The 19,558-nt window shown below is 46.1% G+C and overlaps 2 protein-coding genes and 1 long non-coding RNA gene across 3 annotated transcripts; all 3 read right to left on the reverse strand.

Annotated features, from left to right (window-relative positions):
- Positions 1 to 3,013: 3,013 nt before the first annotated feature.
- On the reverse strand, positions 3,014 to 9,333 carry LOC112891660 (DNA replication licensing factor MCM4). Its single transcript, XM_025958572.1, has 18 exons — positions 8,144 to 9,333; positions 7,312 to 8,025; positions 7,083 to 7,211; positions 6,337 to 6,418; positions 6,110 to 6,242; positions 5,947 to 6,018; positions 5,696 to 5,818; positions 5,505 to 5,618; positions 5,207 to 5,419; positions 5,012 to 5,110; positions 4,769 to 4,929; positions 4,555 to 4,651; positions 4,301 to 4,462; positions 4,140 to 4,220; positions 3,974 to 4,052; positions 3,743 to 3,879; positions 3,600 to 3,650; positions 3,014 to 3,510 (listed from the first exon to the last, which is right to left on the reverse strand). Exons 1-18 carry the CDS (start codon positions 8,175 to 8,177, stop codon positions 3,436 to 3,438), a joined length of 2,556 nt encoding a protein of 851 aa, XP_025814357.1. The 5' UTR covers positions 8,178 to 9,333; the 3' UTR covers positions 3,014 to 3,435.
- A 6,436-nt stretch (positions 9,334 to 15,769) lies between these two features.
- Positions 15,770 to 17,066, reverse strand: LOC112894852. The gene is made up of 2 exons (XR_003229081.1): positions 16,738 to 17,066; positions 15,770 to 16,412 (listed from the first exon to the last, which is right to left on the reverse strand). It is a non-coding gene; the product is annotated as an uncharacterized LOC112894852 (long non-coding RNA).
- A 561-nt stretch (positions 17,067 to 17,627) lies between these two features.
- On the reverse strand, positions 17,628 to 18,917 carry LOC112894526 (SPX domain-containing protein 6-like). Its single transcript, XM_025962275.1, is given in 3 exon segments — positions 17,628 to 18,222; positions 18,327 to 18,629; positions 18,632 to 18,917. Coding segments are annotated over 3 exon segments (744 nt in total). The 5' UTR covers positions 18,699 to 18,917; the 3' UTR covers positions 17,628 to 17,848.
- Positions 18,918 to 19,558: the final 641 nt, after the last annotated feature.

A 19,558-nucleotide genomic window follows, 5' to 3' on the forward strand; every position in this document is an offset into this window, starting at 1 on the left:
CAGCCTCAGCGCGTGCGGCGGCGGGTCCTGCTGCTATGCAACGTGAGGTGCGGTGGCGCGTGATGGTGGTGTTGGCAGATGGCAAGTGCTGCGGCTGCCTCAACGCGAGCCGTGAGGGGGAAGAGTCCTGTTGCGCGTCGCCCGCTCTGCTGTTGGGCGGTACCGGGGCGATGGCGGCACTAGTGGCATGGCAGTCGACGAGGATGCGGCGGCCTTGCTGCTCAGTGAGCGAGGATGTGGCGGAGGAGTGGCCCTTGAGGCGGCACAGGAGTGCGCCATGTACAGGGCGTGCGCAGCGGAGGTGGAGGTACACGGCGTGGCGAGTGGAGGCACGGGACGGCGCTATCCCGGAGAGGCTGCCATAGCTGTTGCCCGGGAGTGCCGAGCCGTGAGCATGCAGGGGGGTTGGAATGCTCCGGGCAAAAGCCCTCGCCGGTGTTCTTGCCAGTGGATATGACGGCGGCACCCTAGGGCATCGTTTTCCCGGTTGGGGGCGTCATGTTGGAGACACAATCCTGTTGCACAGGGTTCTCTGGTTGAAAACCTTGTCCAGTTCTTAGATGAGCGACGGCAGCGCCTTTGGCATCGTGCCCTCCTCCTTGGAGGTGTCATCTCTATCGAACCAACTCGACTTTGGCATTGCCGGTCCTTCATACATGGTTGGCAACAACCTGCGACGGCAAATCCGCCGCGTGGAAACCTGCGGCCGGAGGTTGTCGCATGTTTGTCGGTTGTGGCTACTTGCAGCTGACCGTGGCAGCTGGCGTTGCTTGGCAACGGTCAGTGCGACGTGGGACTGCATCGGAGGATGACGCATGCGGCATCGGCGTCGTGGGATGACTTGGTTTGCAGCGGACCGTGGCGGGTCGCTCAACTTGGCTGGGCTATCCGGTGCGGTACATCGTTAGAAGATGGCGCAAGCGACTACTCTGCCTCACTGACATGGCGGCGAAGGTCTTGTGCGCGGGTGAAGCAAGGAGGTGAGGTCGACCTGTGACAGCGGCTCGGTTGTTCGATGGAGTTCTGGGGTTGTGGGGCAACATTGTTCACCACCCTGACGGCAACTTTTGAAATGGATCCGTGACATGGAGTGCTGAGGTGGGCGTGGCGAGGCACCCGCGTGCGGTGATTCTTTGAGGTGATGAGAGATGGAGTCCAATGGCGGATGTGGCGAGGCCCTCGCGCGTTGTGTTCTCATGGTGGCGACTGCAAGGCAGCCTACGAGAGGTCCGAATTCGGTTGTCTCACTCTGTCAGGTGGAGGGTGGTATTGCAACGGCACTATGGCGGAGGATCCCGCATGGCGGTGGCCTTGTTGGTGTGGTGCAGTCTTCTTCGGTCAGTTTTCTTGTCGACAGAAAGTCACGCTGTAGGTTTCGGCGATTACGTGAGCATGTTGGTGGGTGCCGCGTCCGATGAAGCGGTGTTGCTGTTTGTGGTCCGTGTCGATGTCCTAATCCGACCGTGCAGGTTTGTCCTGTGGAGTTGCGTTGTGCGGCTTGCGTCGATGTCCCAATCCGACTAGCCTGTGTGGTTTGCGTTGAATCTTTTTAGGCGCGCGTTGATACCCCTATCCAACCCGCCGGTGCTGTTTTTTTCGTGTTTTTTCTTTTGTTCCCTGGTTATGTCCTCTCAGGGATATATCCTTGTATTTTTCTACTATATTACCGTCGAGTGTTGTTCATTCAAAAAAATCTTTTTTTCTCTCATTCTCTCACCAAATTTGTTGGAGTCCGTATTGCAGCCGGATGAGAGCATGCTGTAAACCGTTATTTGAAAATAACCAAGAATATACCGTGACTTGGTATGAAATAATCATAAAGATGGAGTCATGGAGATGAAAACTAATATAATCGTATATGTCATACCACAACAGCCATGTCCTATATGTGCCACCACCTCTTGTGATTCTACATACCATGCTGACAGTTGTGATAAAAGTAACTTAGATTTTAGAAAACAAAAATGTTAATCACACAAACTTAGATTTTAGAGTAAAAATGTTAATCGCACAAAGAGAGGCCGTAATGTGGTGATGGCGACGAGGAAGGCCATCAGCTCATCCCGTAGTGGTGTGTAGTGACTAGTGACGCTGCAACAAGTCAACAAAGACAACGTGTGCTTTGTTGTGGACTTGTGGTGGCACATAGGGTAATGCAGAGAGGCACGGCTTAGGGGCCATCTTGCGATGCTCGGTACCAGGTAAGGTGTGGCCACCAGCATGCAGAGTCATTGAAGGGCTCAATTCCAGTAGGTAGGCATGTTGCGGAGTTTTTTTTTTTTTGAATTATTTTAGCATGCTGCAGGTACTTTGTCACCTAGGGCATGTTTCGATGGACTAAAGTTGGGTGCTAAACTTTAAAACATATTAGCATTTATATCTTTGCTAAAATTTTTAAATCTTGGCTAAAGTTTAACTCACCCCATTAACACTCCTGTTCAGATGGACTAGTACTAAACTTTAACACTTTGAGCATTAACACTTGGATCCAAACATCCCCTTAATCTTTCGTATAAATGTGTAGTATTGCAACAAGTCCATGATTTGTTGTGAGATGTCTTGGAAAATGTTGCAGTCACTTGTATATATTTTGATGGAGTAATTTTGCAAGATAATTCTCTATTCATTTTTAGTCGGTGCTTGTACTTGTTTCTGGAACTATTTTCAGATGTTTCAGTAACTATTTTCAGATATTTCAGTAAGTACTTGCATATCTTGCAGTTTGTTTTCTTGTTTGTTGTGATGTTGGAGCATAGTAAGTACTGCTCTGCTGGGAGCACTGCAACTGAAGCTTTTGATTAGTAATTTAGGTCTCTACTAGCAAATATGTATTTTATAATAATATAGTATATGTTTTCCTATATCAAGAATTTCAGTTTTTTATTTTATTTGCCAAGCGCTAATTCTAAATAGTTTCGAAGCCTTAACATACGGTCACCTAAATTCCAATTAGAACTCTGATTGATGGATAATGGAGATAGAAATAGAGATAGAGAATCACGTCACACACGCATGAATCAGATATGGTTGTCATGGTACTAGCAACGGAAACATATAGACCCCAGCAGGACTTAGCTCCAGACGATAGTCTGAGTCAGAAGTACCGGCGACTATGCTTTAACATCAACGCCAATAACCCGTACACACTACATACGGTTCAGCTGAACCTGAGCAGGAGTTTGCAAATGATACAAGTTACATTGATTCAGTAAACTAGTCTATCGCAAGAACATTCTGTTTTAAGATTAATTGTAAAAAAGATGACTACAGCTAGCATGCGTCACTATCTAGGGAGTTGCACAATAAGGAGCAGCTTAGACTTTAGACCAAATAGGTTAGCACTCTGCACAGCTCAGCTCAAAGTTGGTTCAAGGAAATGGCGATTGAGCTAGAGAAGCATCTCCACGTCATTGCCGCAGATGGTGCATAATAGCATCAAACCCTCTTCACATTGTCTCCATGGATAACCACAGCACCTTCAGTCATCAAAGTACCAAGAGCGCTGCGAAGCTGTAACAAGTTTCCATGCACACATTAGCATGAGTCAAGCCAGTGAAATATAAACATACGAGGTACTGCAAGCTAAAGTTTCAACTTACATCGTGCAGATGAATTTCCATAGAGCTCTGCTTCCTCATTTCTTCAAGCAACTGTGCACCAATCAGAACCAATACTTAGCTCACAGCTGGGCCAACTAATGATGATGGACACAGGCAGGAACCCAAAGCAAAGGTTTCTTTACCTCAGTCATACGCAATGAGGGGCCTCCAAGCTGCATTTTCTCCATGATAAGGTTGCGGGTTGCTGCAACGAGGTTCTCCCGTCTCTGCCTTTCGCTCGCGGATATTCCCGTCATGATTAAATCCATATCAATCGTCCCTTTTGTCATTCATAAAAAATACCATCAGCACTAGAATCAAAAGTTGCAAGGGAAAACAGAACAGGAAGAAAAAGCCAAGCAAAGTTAGCTGACCTGTTGCATGATCCGTCGCAGACTGCTGCATGGCAACTTCAAGAAGCCTGAAGGCCTCCACAACATCTCGCACTTCGACCTGTACACAGAAAAAAATTATCAGTCACAAGAACCAAAATTGTTATGGAACTAAACAGTAAACCGGGATTACAGAATAATGTGTTACCACTTCAGAGAATCGCATTCGAGCCAATGCTTCACTGAGACGAATCAAGCTCTCTATTTGTCTAGCAGTTGCAGTTATAACCTATCCACCAAGCAGCAATGCATTAGGGGCTTAAATGCTACTCAGAAGACTAAAAGAGCATAGTAGAACAGAGATGCTACCTTCTTTCTGCTTCCAGGGCTATTCCCTCTTTTCCTCATCTCAACATAGCCACGTGTCAATTCTTCTGCAGCTTGATCAGATAACTGTGGCTGAATATACTTCCTTGCATAGCTTATGTAGGCAACTAATGTGGGCAAATCCAAAACCTCAAGCTCTTCTAACTGCACAACAGGATGAATGCACAACTAATAAGACACAGGGTAAGCTAAGAACAGTGTTGTATTTGTTATAAAGGTTGAGTCTGGTGTTTTACATTTGGGTTCTCAAAATGTAATGAAACAATATGCTTTGCCAGGCGCCTATCAGTTTGTTCATCTGCCTTGTCCAAGATAAGATAAATCAGGTCAAACCTGCATATTGAATTGTGCCAAGAGTTAAAACATTTCCATGCCACTCATTCACTTTGGAACATGCAAGCATCCTGAATATTCGTGAAAAAACAAACATGCAAGCATCTAATTACTTACCTTGAAAGAAGTGTTGGGGCAAGATGGATGTTGTCAATTACAGAAAGTCTCGGATTGTAGCGTGATTCCGTAGGATTTGCACATGCCAGCACAGATGTTCTAGCATTTAAAGATGCAATTATTCCGGCCTTTGCAATGGATACCGTCTGCTGTTCCATCACCTACAATAACAGCAAGAGTTTGCTTACATGGATAATCTATCTTGGCATGCAAATTGTAAGTAAACATTTCAGCAAGACAGACCTCATGTAACATGCTTCGGGCATTATCAGACATCTTATCGAACTCATCTATACAGCAAACACCTTTGTCACTTAAAACTAGTGCTCCACTTTCAAGAACCTGAAAGGTAAACAGGGTATGGTTTAAGTCATTGGAGCAACTTAACAAGACAAAAGGAGACCAAAGCAATAATGTCAAAAGTAATGACACACATACAGTTTCACCAGTCTCAGGATCTTTTGTAACATAAGCAGTAAGACCAACAGCAGAACTTCCTCTACCACTTGTATAGATACCACGAGGAGACAGTTTATGCATGTACTGGAGAAGCTGGGATTTACTTGTTCCAGGATCACCCACAAGTAAAATATTTATGTCACCACGGAAGCTAGCACCAGAAGGAAGCCTTAAGGGATTGCCACCAAAAAGCTGCACACAGAACAGTTTCAGTATGCTATGTTTAGCTATGACACAAAGTTCCTAAAAGGACATCCGAATATTTCTATAAAATTACCTGGCAAAGGAGGCCTCTTTTAACATCATCCAACTCCCATATGTTTGGAGCCAATGATCTAGTCAATCTATCATAGATATCAGGCAACTTTGAAAGCTCTTTTAGTTTCTCAACCTGCAACACAAAAAAGAAAAATGTTGCCAAGAATCCAGCGCATGCCGTTGAAGAAAGGTATAGGTACCAAAAATTACCTTATCACTAAGGAAGTCCTCTTCAGTAGACTTGTTAGCATCAGCATTGTCAATATCCATGGTGTCCTCCACATGAAGCCTAGACTTGTCTGTCTTCTTAATGTGAAGGCAATCAATATATGTCTGAATGTAGAAATACCATCAGAAAATGAAGAAGGAATTCCATCAGAAAATACTTCACTAAAAGATTGAGTGCCACTGTGATAAGAAGGAATTCAAAAATGAGAATGCAATAAAGTTCTGTTTTTAACCTTGAATATAGACTTCACTGTCCTCTGAGAGGGTCCAACTCTAATACTCATAGCCCTGTATATTCCAGTGATCTGTAATAAAAAAGGGTTTAAATTGACAATTTGCATAAACAAGAACCACATGCCAAGATTTATGGTACTGATCACTATGTCCAATCCTTACCTCAACCCTGTCTCCAGGCTTTCCAGCATCGACAAGCTTATCGTGCATCAGGACACTAACTGTATGTGGAGTGCCACCTTCTGGTATCTCATCTGGTGTTTCTTGCAACTTTATGATCTGCTTGTCTGCAAATCTAGTCATGTAAAAAGAATGTTACATCCATTTGACTATGAATCGGTTAGGAATGCTATGAAAGAAAAAAATGGCAACAAGATCAGTATAGCTACCTGCATCGGTTGTGAACTAGGGTCATAGAATTTGTGGCTTTACATTGTTCTTTCTGGCAAATGTGTGGTTCCGTTACTCTCCCTGAGAAAGCAAAACCACTATATTAGTTTCATGGTAGAACAATACAACCTAACAAATTTATCTACATATGACATGCACATCTTTCTATCAATATGGAGTGAACAGATTTTGTATACTCCTGGATAGTATGCATTTTCAAAGCAGCTACTTTATTTTTAAGAAAGAATCAGCTACTGTTTCGAGGTAAAAGATAAGGCCAAAGCTCCACTTATTCACTGAAAACATATTGCCCAGATGAACTCACCAAGAAGAGTAAAGTGAATAACAGAAGCTAATCACCACAACACAATCTATTAATCTAAGAACCACGAACATTGTCCAAACTACAAGAATACTTTCTGAACGTAGTGACTGACTAATAAGTATGCCCAGCACAAAGGAAAACAAAGAGAAACAATATGTTGAAGTGGAATCTTTACTTCGATCTGCCATATTTTTGGGTGCAAAGGTCAAATAAATTCAGAACAACTGCATAAGAGATTTATCTCCTGACATGTAGCATACAAATACAATTAGATTGAGAACTATCAGATTTGTACTTTATCTTTGAAATCACCATGAAATCGTAGACATGTGAAGTTGATTAATAAAATGTAGGAATTTCATTGAAAATGAGATCATAATTCAGTATTGAATTAATCAACATGTCGTTATTATATCATACCTCTATCAACCATAACAGGCTCTGAGTAGAAACCACAAACTAGGCAGCGGAACACAGCTTCCTTTAGCTCTGGTATGACCGAGCTGCATCTAATTATCATACCCTTTATTGACACCATCTTCTCAATATCTAAAAGAAATAGGGAATCACAAATCAGATCAAACAATGCACAATTTAACAAAAGAAGTTCGATCACTGACACCATAGCCAAAAGTAATAATCAATTTACCAGATGGATTAAGATTCCTCAAGCAAATTGACGACTTGAGGTTGTAGATTCTGGTCTGGATGTGCTTCTCGAAGAGTGGCTCGATGCGTGCCACGAGGTCCATGAGCACGATGTCGAAAATGGCGAGCACCTCAAGCGGGTAGCGCACCATCTTGCTGTAGAGGTCCGGGTCGTGGTCGAAGACGTCGTGCGCGTCGACGTCGAGGGACTCCCCGCCCTCGAGCTCGAGGATGCGGTGGATGGAGCGCATGTACTTGCCCTCGTCCATCACAGGGTCGACCCGGCCGGCGTCGCGTGGGTCCCGAAAGTGGCGCAGGAACCGGAGGATGGCGGCGTTGACGTCCTGCACGCTGATGTTGGTGCCCCAGACGAAGACTGGGGTGGCGTCGACACCGGCGCCGCCCCCGTCGGTCTCGTCCTCCCCGGCGTCGGAGGACGGCGGGATGTCGTCGGTGGACATGGGGGTGGAGGGCGTCGGCGGGAACCGGCCAGTCCAGTTCTGGCGTTGCTGCCGGGCGGCGCCGGCTCCGCCGCCTGACGGAGTGCGGCGTCCGGGGTGCGGCGGCGTCTCGAATCCCCCGAGGGAGGGGGACGAGGCATAGGGGCTGGCGGACCCGCGGCGGCGCCGCCCGCCGGACCGGTGGGTGGATTGGGTAGGGGAGGAGTTGGTGACCGGCAGCGGGCTCGACGGGCGAGCATCCGGTGACGATGCGGCTGCAAGGCCAAAAGCAAAGATGAGATTTCGCCCGACAGGAATCCAAATCTTGGCAAGAAATATGCAGGGAAATATAATTGAATGAAGTCCTCAGAAGAGATGGCTAATGGATCTTACGAGGTGGGGAGCTGCCGCTGCCGTTAGACGCCATGGCTTGTGCGCAGAGACGCAAACTCGAGCGGGTACAAAGAGGAGGAGGAGGTGGTGGTGGGTGATGGGAAAATGCCGAAGAGTGGAAAGGGGAGGGTAAAATGGCGGGAGGCGGCGGCGGCGGGAAGAGGGGAAAGGCGGGAACTAGCGTTCCATTTCCCGCCAAGTGATGCGTGGGGGACTTGATGGGCCGTGTTGGTTCTGAGAGGCCCACTCTGCCTTTTGTTTCAGGTTTGATGGAATAGAGGCAGAGTGGGCTCTGTTCTTGAGATTGGGCTCTATTAAAACACTTTGTATGGCGCTATAGGATTCTAAAATGCTCTCTTAAATTAAAAGGGAGTGTACTAAAAAAAATGAAAGGGAGTGCCTACATAACATTCGAGTAAAATTTAATTTGTGTCTCACTCGAAATATTAAACCAATAAAAATATGCCACGTGTTTGAACTAGGAGATAGAAATTGGTTGACACTAGAAACAAAAATCAATCGATTGCGGACAAAACATCAAAAAAAAAGATGACAGACAACAAATATAAAATTGGTTAAGAACAGAACTCAACAATCAAAAATCTCCGCTAGCTCAGACTCAGCCCCCATCCCCATTAGCCTCCACTTCTCATGGCGTTGCTCTTCCAGTGGATGTTGCCGTGCGAGGATGCCATGGTGCAGAGGCCGGTACGGTGGTGGCGGCGGACAACCGGACACTGAGCCTTCCGTGGAGGTCGCGCGGGAGCAGCTCCATGTGAAGGCAGCCGATAACATTGCGGAGGCGCCGGCAACGGCGGAGGGCGCGCGAGTACGCGAGGCGGCGCGGATACTGGACCGGTGCCAAGAGGTGTTGGCGGTAGCGGACGGTGCCGGCTTCCACGGGAGGAGTACGACGCCGGCGAAGAGCCTCAGCGAAGGAGGGCGAGGTGCGCGGGATTGGTGTGGTGCAGGCAGAATAAACTTCGGCAAGGAGTTCTCACCTTCGTGGCATCCATAGCTGCCTGGGAAGAACGCGTAGTGGGCTCCAAACCTGCGGCGTGCCGCGTGCGGCAGGATGCTACAGCCGCGAGAAGAAGATGAACGAGGAAAGAGTCATGAGCCAATTTGGGTTCAATAATTATTGGGTTCAATAATTTGGGTTCACAAGAAAAAAAATCTTAGCAAAGCAACTCTAGCAGTCTCACTTTCCCTAATAAACTGACAATATTAGGAAGGAAGAAGATATACTCCAGCAGTTCTCCAAAACCTCTCCCTTTCCCTAATAATTATTGGGTTGTTCCAATATTTCTGTTGAAGAGTAAAAATAAGAGAGAATGAAAAGTGACAAGATTTGTAAGAGTCTCAAGTAATTCTTATTGATGGAATTATTTACATGTATATACAGGCTCAAAGGGCATGATGTCCCTTGGAGTTGGCCCCTTGGAGAGGCCCTTTGGTGAGGCTCCTTGGAGTTAGCTCCTTGGGTGATTAATGACATCATTAACTAAATAAAATAATTGATCACTAATGTAATGTTCACAACACTCCTCTTGATCAATTTCTTCTCGTGTTCTTATAAACAATTTATTAATATCTCCTTCAAAAACCCTGTGGGAAAAATATAAGGAGAAGTATGGATATGTCATAGGAAAAACTCCTTTAAAACCCTTTCGGGAAAATAGGAGAAAAATGTGGATATGACATATATGATTGCTTGATAGCATATTGGCTCATTAAAAAACTATGTATGAGAAAACCTTGATAGGATAATCAGAAGATTATAAATATATTATATCAAGGGTTTACTCCCCTTGATACTTGCAAATTCTTAAGTCGTCTTATACCAATTCCAAAAATATATTTTTGAAATAATGATGTAGGTAAAGACTTTGTGAATAAATCTGCAAGATTATCACATGACTTAGTTTGCAAGATTTCTATCTCTCCATTTTTCTGTAGCTCATGAGGATAAAATAATTTAGGAGCAATCTGTTTTGTGATATTGCTCTTTATATAACCTGCATTCATTTGTGCAATGCAAGTAGAATTATCTTCATAGATAATTGTTGGTTTCATGATTGAACCAATATCACATGACTGTTGTATGTGGTTGATTATTTTGCGAAGCCACACACAATCACGTGAAGCTTCGTATAATGCAACTATTTCAGAATGATTAGTGAATGTGGATACTAGAGTTTGTTTGGATGATTTTCAAGATATAACCATTCCACCATGTAAAAGTACAAAGTCTATCTGAGATCTGATATTGTGGGGATCAGAGAGATAGCCTGCATCTGTATATCTATATATAGCTTTATCTTGTCAAACTGATAGAATAAACCAAGATCTGTTGTACCTTGGAGATATCTGAAGACACCCTTAACTCCCGTCCAATGACGTTTTGTTGGAGCTGCACTATGTCTAGCTAATAAGTTTACCGAAATGCAATATCAGACCTTGTGCAATTTGCGACATACATTAGCGCTCCAATGACACTTACGTATGGAACTTCAGGTCCCAATAATTCTTTATCTTCATCCTTAGGTCTGAATTGATCCTTATTCATATCAAGAGATTGAATGACCTTAGGTGCCTTCGATGGATATGATTTATCCATGTTGAATTTCTGAAGAACTTTCTGGATATATGCAGACTTATGTAATAATATCCCTGATAGGAATGTTCAAGCTTTAAAGCCTAAATAAAATTTGATTTTACCCAAATCTTTCATTTCGAATTCCGTCTTTAGATGGTTGCATGTGTCATCTATACCTCGTGTATTCCCGATGATATTAAGATCATCCACATCCACAATCACGGCATTGCGGCCTGTGATAGTCGTGACATTTCCTTTACTCTTAGTGAGAGTTTGGAAATATTTAATTTCACTAAGTATAGTGTTAGTGGTAGCACTATCCACTAAATAAAATTCTTCCTCCATTTGGATTGTCCCCGTAGGATAATCTATAATGATGGAGTCAAAATATATTAATATTAACTCAAAAAATTATATAATGCATACTTTATTTATCAAGTATTATATGTTTTTATAATACATTATTGTATGTCTTACAATATTTTTTGATGACAAATATTTACAACACAACATAATATTACATGAATATGGCTAGATAATCAAGTTTTGGGGTGATAGAGACTAGTTGGTGTCTCCAAATATGTCATTGGATTGGAATTCCACGAGCATATCGTCAGTGCTGAATAAGTCATCCATCTGCGAAGGGATCTTCTTATCATTATTTTCCATTGGAGTATCCTTGAAGCAACTGGTGTCAGTAGGTTGAGTAGTGAAGTGTGCTTCATACTTGTCCCCTTTAACATGTTTGCCAAAAGATTTCTGGTAGAGTTCAACCAAATGCTTGGCAGTGTGGCACTTCTTAGTGATGTGGTTGCAACAACCACACCTTTGACAAACTTGAGAGTTGTCATGGTGAAAATTTTTCTTGGAAGTGCCTTTGCCTTTGTGAGAATCCTTATTTTTTGATAATGATGCTTGTTTTTGTTGTTCCATTTTCCCATGAAATTCTTATTGAATTTCTTGCCACGGAACTTTTTTTGAGTGTTCTGACTATTGTAGTGAACTTCAGGCACAGGTGATGTGCCCACAGGGCGCATTTGATGATTCTTTGTTAAGAGTTCATCATGTTTTTCTACCTGGAGTAAGTCGTATATCAAGTTAGAATATTTGGTATAGTTGTGGTGGCGGTACTGTTGTTGTAATAACCTATTTGTAGGGAGAAATGTAGATAAGGTCTTTTCAATCTTGTCTGCATCATTAATAGGTTGATCATAGAAACGGAGCTTGGAAGAAATCTTGTGAATGGCAGAGTTATATTCTGCAACAGATTTGAAGTCCATAAGATGAAGTAGAGACCACTCTCGTCTTGCTTCGGGCAAAATGATTGTCTTTTGTTGATCATAGAGTTCTTTGAGTGCAACCTAAAGTGCTCTAGGATTCTCTTCCATCATATATTCATTCGTGAGAACTGGGTGAAGATGGTGTCTCAAAAACTATAATATGGTATATTTGGCTTCATCTGAAACAGGGCCTCGTGGATTTGGCTCTTCAATTGTATAATTGAAGCCTTTTGCTGTTAGCATGATTTTCACATCCATAGCCCAAGTCAGATAGTTGCTACCATCTGCTACAAGTTCAGCGAAATCTTTGTTGACTAAATGAGCCATTTTCCTACATGAGAGATCATGTATAGGATTAATTTACTGTGGTAAATTAAATAATATGTGGTGTGTAAATTTATGCAAAATAATGAGGTCAAGATGATTCTTGCATTATAATTTAAGGTATACTGAATTGAATAGTGCAACTATTTTATTTGCATTCCCGCAGGAATTAATGACTTGATAGCTATATTTTATACTAATTTCATTGTATAGAATATTTTGGATATACGTATTGTAGGTAATTATCATAAGATGTAGATTTCTCAGTAATGGGCAAGTAACTTGCTGCCTAAAAGCATGGTCTCAGGGCAAATAAATTTTTGAAGAATTTATTGCAGCCAATGCCTAGGTCTCCATCACCTTGTGTGTTTCCAAAAGTTCAAATTTATATACCTTAGTTTTGATTTTGCATATTACTGCATGATGTAGAATATAAATCAAGTGCCATATTTGTAAAGATAAAAATAAAATAAATAGCACATGAAAAGATTGTTCTAAAATAATATTTGCATAACCAATTTGAGATCTATGGATCATATAATATACAATTACTATGGTAATCATCGCATCCATATTACATTGGTGCTAACTTCCAAACCTGATGGTCTAGATAGCTATTTACAACATTAATGCAAATCTAGAATAGTCGGAGGACTAAAACAGAACAATCTAGGGGCCTTAAATGTAAACATGCAAAACTATATAGTCTAAACTTGTAAATAGATAAAATATTAGGGGGCTAAATGCAAGATATCATGGGAGGGGAAGGTAGTCTGCTCGGCTAGTGACATGGCTTGGCTTGCTGCGGCTCGGCTTAGCCTTGTGGTGGCTTGCCTGGGCTGGCCGAGCTGTGGTGGCTCGACTCGGCATGCTAGGCTGGCCGCGGCTCGGTCTGCAGGCGGCCCAAGCCGGCCCAACTGTGGATGGCCCGTATAAAAGGCCTGAGGGGAGCAGTTAGGGTTTTCAACCCTAAACCACCTCCATCTCGTGAGCCGCCGCTAAAAGGACCTCAAGATGGCTAGAGGGGGGATGAATAGGCTAATCTGAAACTTAAAACATTTCGAACACGATTAGAAACACAGATGTCCGGATACTCCGGATATCTAGTCCGGAGTTTCCGGAGATAATGTCCGGACTATCCGGGTATAAAACAAGCTACACAAAAATAAAGATAATGATGCTGTAAATTAGATCCAGTAAGTTTAGAGGGACTAGTGGTACCTTTGAAGTGTTTCTCACCAGTTATCTTACTCCAGAGACTTGTGTAATAGTAGATCATCCTCAAACCCTAGAAAATTAGTCTCACAACCAAATAGCCACTAAGACAAGCTAGAATTGCAAGAGTGAGACAGAATTTGTTTCCTGAAGTTCACTCCCAAAGGAGCTACGTCTCCGTTGAGGAAGGATTCAAGAGACGGTGCTCAAGAACCCCTATACTCCTCTTCCAAGGGTGAGACTAACGCTCAAACCCAAGGTCACTTACTATGAGTTCCTCGGAGAGGAATGATGATTACAAACTTGCTGTGATGCACACAACTCAATTTAACATTCACAAGCGACGCCTAGCCGTCTAGGAGCTTGAAGCTCCAAGAGTAACAAACTAGAATCCACTGGCTAGATTTGGATGATGTGCTCAAGAGATGGAATCAAGACTTACTTGCACAAATCTTAGCTCTTGCAACAATCTCACTTGAATCCTCTAAGAAAATCACTCAAGAATGAAGTAAATGGGAAGTGAGAGGGCTCTCTTTTGCTTGCTAGCGGTTCTGGTCGAAATGAGCAAGAGAGAGAGTGAGAGAGGGGGGTATGGGGTATTTATAACTCTCTCACAGAAAAATTAGCCGTTGGCAAAGGGTACCCGGATACTCCGGACACTGGGGTCCGGAGACTCCGGACCAGAGAGTTTTGCGGACAGGTAACAGTAACTCGGAGACTCCGGACAGGAACCTGGTCAGGAACCCGGACACTCCGGGTTAGACAGGAATTTCACAGGAAGTCCCTTTTTAATGGTAGGATTGTTTCTCATGGTTTTTGTAGGTTCTCTTGAGCACAACTACCACGTCAATGCTTGTGGATCAAAGTCCCTCTTGATAGTACGGCGTTCCTATACTCAATTTCAAAAATAAAATCTAGTCTTTTAGTACACTTAAAAACAGCGCTTTTCATCTCCTTTTTGAGGGTTCATGCTTCGTTATATGCTTTGCTTCGTCACCCTTAGCACCTGCACATATGCTTAATAACACGATTAAATATACATGTGCTTTGTCATCTATCACCAAAACCCACTAAGGGGCCTAGATATCTTTCAGCCGCCATGCGCCGGCCCGCGCCTGCCTCATGCCGCGCCTCCCCTTCCTCTGTCAGTGCCCGCCCCCTTGCACCGGTTTTCGCCGGCCGCAGGCCTCCACCGGCCATTCATGGCTTGGTGGAGAGCCCCAAGACAGCAGGGCTCCAGGTGCTGCGTCGGATCCCCGGTCGGCGGTCCCTGGCCACCACGCGCCCGAAGATGTGGGCAGGCGAGAGGCCGTTGATGCTGTGGCGTCGGTTGCTGTGGCCGGGGATGCGGCACCTCTGATGCTGCTGATGTGGCGGTCGTGGAGGGGCCGCTCGTGTTGAAGATGGGCAGTGCACCCCATGTGCCGTCATCATCCCGATGGTGAAGCTCGGGTGTGCCGCTGTGGTGGCTACGGCGAAGCCCGATGTGAATTTTGCGGCCATGAAGGATGTGATGGCATGGTGGCCGTTGGCGTTCGAGGGGTCGGCCTGAGGGCTGAAGCTGGCATTGCCGGTCGTCGCTGGCACCATGGAGTGGAGGTCGGGGATGACCCCAATGCCGAAAGTCGTGCAGCCCGAATGGCGAAGGCGGAAGACCAGAGGGCGAGGAGGTTCCTTTGGTGGTGTGGGCGTCGGAAATCGCAGTGCCGCTGGTGGCGTCGCCGTTTTGGTACGCTTAGAGGTGCCACTGGTGGTTCTGCTCGAGGCCATTGCGGCGAGCGTCAAGGTGCCAAACCTATGGCCTTGGTTCAGTGATGGAGCAGGGGCCTCTCGTCAATGGCAAGGGCTCAGATGGCAGGGCATCCAACGCCCGTGTCCATTGGCAAAGCGTCATCCTTGACCACCGCAGAAACGACGGCCATGGTGGTGATGACATCCTGCAAGACGTCGGCCATGGAGGGCGAAGAAGCGGCCTCCTCTGTTCTCAAAGTGAAGACGACGATGACCAGTGTAGGCGGCGAGTGGAAGGACGAGGAAACCGTCCTCCATTGCAAAGAAACGAAGGTTTGTGGGGTCCATCTTACACAAAGGTGTGGTGTGAAGCCGACAGGCCTCTGGCTTCTTCTTGCGCTCAGCAGTGAGTCGAGTGCGTGATAGCGTGGTGAAGAGTAAAAGTGAGAGAGAATCAAAAGTGATAAGAGTTGTAAGAGTCTCAAGTGATTCTCATTGATAGGATTGTTTACATATATATACAATTGTGATGTCCTTTGGAGTTGGCCCTTCGGAGGAGCCCTTTGGTGATTAATAACAGTAATTGATCACTAATGTAATGTTTCACAACAATTTTACTCCAACTTCCCTCAAATAGAGAGAGAATTTTGCTGCATCCACCTTGGGGCATGTTCTCCGAAGAATCATCGATGTCGCACGTAGCCTCCCTTTTCAAGTGTGACACTTGATTAGTGTGATAATAGCATGTCTTTTCAAGTAAACTATATTATCGCCATGTAATTATCTGTTTGGAGATGTGTGTCATCGAGCAGATGAGCACTAATCGGCTGCAGGGCGACGGAGAGGAATTGCTGCTAAGTGCTAACAAGCAATGGGTGACTCCTGCGTGAAGTCTTGGTCCGGAATAGCAACGGCAGCTTGATTGGTTCAACGCTTGACCGCTGCTGCGCGCTCGTCCATGCGTTCCGGAGATATGATTTTTGACTTTTGACCCATCAGGAGACATAGCCACTAGCCCACAGTTGACATCCTCTTATGCCCGCTAAGAAAGAAATTGCTAGCGCCCAGACGTCCGATGGGAACATTTCCCATCGAACGTTTCAGTAGTCCATCGCAACATCTAAGAATAGCATCGGCAACATATAAAATCAACATTTGCAACATCGAAAATCAGCATTTGCGATATAAAAAACATGTTGAAAAATTGTTGTTAGCCATCCATTGATGATGAAAAAAACCCGCCGCAACATCCGTTTTATGTTTCATGGAACATTCAAATCCACATGAAACATCTCAATAAAAATGCAATATCCGGATTAAACACTTGCAACATGTTTGTAAAGCATATGCAACATCGCAACATCTAGATTTATTTTGCGACATGCATATGAAACACTTACGACGTTCTTCTGAAACATTGTTAAACACGTGGAACATACGCTTACAGTGTGCACCAAAACCAGCCTGCCCACCATGAACACCGCCCGGAGCTCCTCCGTCAGCCGGCACGGGGGAAGCCGCGGCTCGCGGCCGGCCGTGCCGCCGCCGAGATCCGCCCCTAGGCGCGGGGAGCTCTGCCCCTGGCCGCCGCGCGAGCTCCGCTGCCCTGCGCCCGGATGTGCCACTGGCCGTGGAGGTAGCAGCAGCCCGCGCCGCCAGTCACGCCATGGGGGCCCCCGGGGTAGCGAGGGACCGGGCGGCGCTGATGGCTGCAGGTATGAGCGTGGGGAGATGAGAGAGCGTGTGGGAGTCTGGCCGGAAGAAGATAAGATTTCTAAGATTTCCATGGAAGAAGAAATTTTTGGGAGAATAAATAAACACTTGGACAAGGTTGCGCCATGCAGGCGTCTGATGGGAGAGCGCGTGTCCGAATGCCCGAGCAGGAGCATTACCAAAAAAAACTAGTCTTTTTAGCATACTTGCTAGAGACATCTAATAAACTCATCCTTTATTTGTGTTTTTTAGGAACGAATCCATCTTCCTAGCGGTGTCAAGTGCGATGACACTATTGTCAGTATGAGAAATTGTCAGAATGCCATGCAGAGTCAATATCACTATCTTTAGTGTTTTTCAGGCGCCCATGTGTTAAAATAAAATGCCGGGTTGAGCACCGAATCCGACTCAGGTGTTGTGTCGATTCCATGTAACATGTCCCGTGTGCGACTGCATCTAACACCCGAATCCGAATCAGTCTCGGATGTCCTGGCCCATGTCCAGTTATATTGCACAATGGAGGAATCGTGATCAAAGAAGAAAAGTGCAAAAGCAGAGTCCCTGAGAAACTAAAAACCTTTCACAAATTACAGCAAACTGTACATTTTTCGCACTGAATTCATAGTATGAATCTGCGTGCTAGCTCACATTTCAGCATAGTAACTTCCATTATTTAGTCTAGCGTTACTACAAGCTAGTATTACTCTATGTTAGAAAGCGGTATATATAAATAATTAAAAGGAGTTTAAAAAATTGGAAATTACAGGCAAGCCAGCACAGCATTTCCGGAGGGGCCAAGCCAAAGAAGGCGAGGTAAACAGTTGAGGCGATTATTGACTATTGTCATTGGGTGGGGATGGGTGACGCCGTCTGGAAGGAGCGGAGCCAGTCGGAGTCCGGCAGGTTGAGCGGCGGCAGCGAGTGGCGGCCTCTGGTGGAGCTCCAGGCGCGGACGTCCTCCATGGTGAGCAGCGCCGCCACGGTGTTGTGGAAGATGCTCTGCTCGGCGGCGGCGAGCGCCTCCCGGTCCCGGCGCGCGGCGGCTTGGCCATCGGGCGCCTCCGGGAAGACGGCCTCCATCATGGCCTCGCACTCCCGCACCAGCTGCGACACCGTCTCCGTCTCGAAGAATGGCTGCTCCACCACCGCCTCGAGCACCGGCGGCCGCAGCACCGCGCTGGAGCGCTTGTCGTACTTCTTCAGTATCTTCGCCAGACCTGCAAAGCCGGAGTTTCATCATGGTGTTAGGGACATCATTCAGCAAGGAGGGATGAATCTATCTTTCTGCCGATAGTTAGTGACAGATGGCTGAGGGGGCTACCTATGTAGTTGATGCTGCTGTAGTTGAGGAGCAGCACCATGACGCCGTGGAAGTCGACGATCTCCCTGCGGATGGCGGCGACCGCTGCCTCGTGCTGCCCCGGCGTCACAAGCCCAGCCGCCCTGCGGCCCAGCGCCCGGCTGATGTCCTCCTGCAGCTCCCGGTGGTGGATGATGAACTCCTCCTCCTGCTCGAGAAAAAAGGCGTTGATCTTGTCGATCTCGGCGTCGAGCGTGGCGACGAACTCGGCCTCCTCCGCGGGTGACGGCGGGCAGCCGCCGGGGACGGCTTTGACGCAGCGGGCAGGAACTGGTCCCGCCACTCCGGGAGGCTCTGCTCAATCTGCCTCTTGAGCCACTTGCCAAACTTCATCCCCGAATCAAATCAACCAATCAATCAACTCCCTGCTAATCGCTGATCCTCAGATCGAAGGCTAGCTAGTACCTATCCGATCGATCTGGTTTCTTTGCACTTTAATGGACACAAGTGTGAAGGGTAGGATGCAACGTGGATGGGTGCTCCTGATATAAGAACAGAGCAGAGCAGAGCAGAGGTGTGGGAGGAGGGGGGACAAGGGAGCGCGTCTCCGAATATTTAAGGCCTGTTTGGTATCCTGCCTAAGGTGCCACAGTTTGCCTAACTTTTCTGCCTAAGGTTAGTTCTTCAATTTGCCTAAATATTCGGAGACGCGCTCCCTTGTCCCCCCTCCTCCCACACCTCTGCTCTGCTCTGCTCTGCTCTGCTCTGTTCTTATATGCTATGCGTGCCAACGAGGGCGTGGAATATTTAGGGTCTGTTTGGAGAGTTGCCTAAGCCGCCACCGCCTAAGGTTAGGCAACCGCCACAGGTGCGGCGTGCCTAAGCAGCCATGCTTAGGCATGTGTTTGGTGTACTGCCGCGCCTAAGGTTAGACATGCTGAAGAAAAGTATAGTAAGTGTTTGATGTCCTGCCACGCCTAATGTTAGGCACGTGTGCTATCTGTTTAGTAACACCTGAACAAAGGAATAGAAATGTTACTTATGTGCATGAAATGATCAATTGGGGGGTTAGACAATTGCAGGAAATAATCAATTGTGTGTGTGTGTGGGGGGGGGGGGGGGGTTAGACAAATGCAACAATGATCAATTGGGCGGGCAAATGCAGCAAGGGGGAGGGGGCCGGCGGGCGGCGGCCCCTGCTCCCGCGGGGGAGGGGCGGCGGGCGGGGCTGCTCGCGCGGGTGCGGCGGGCGG

The sequence above is a fragment of the Panicum hallii genome, chromosome 5 (assembly GCF_002211085.1).
Source record: "Panicum hallii strain FIL2 chromosome 5, PHallii_v3.1, whole genome shotgun sequence".
Lineage (NCBI taxonomy): Eukaryota > Viridiplantae > Streptophyta > Magnoliopsida > Poales > Poaceae > Panicum > Panicum hallii.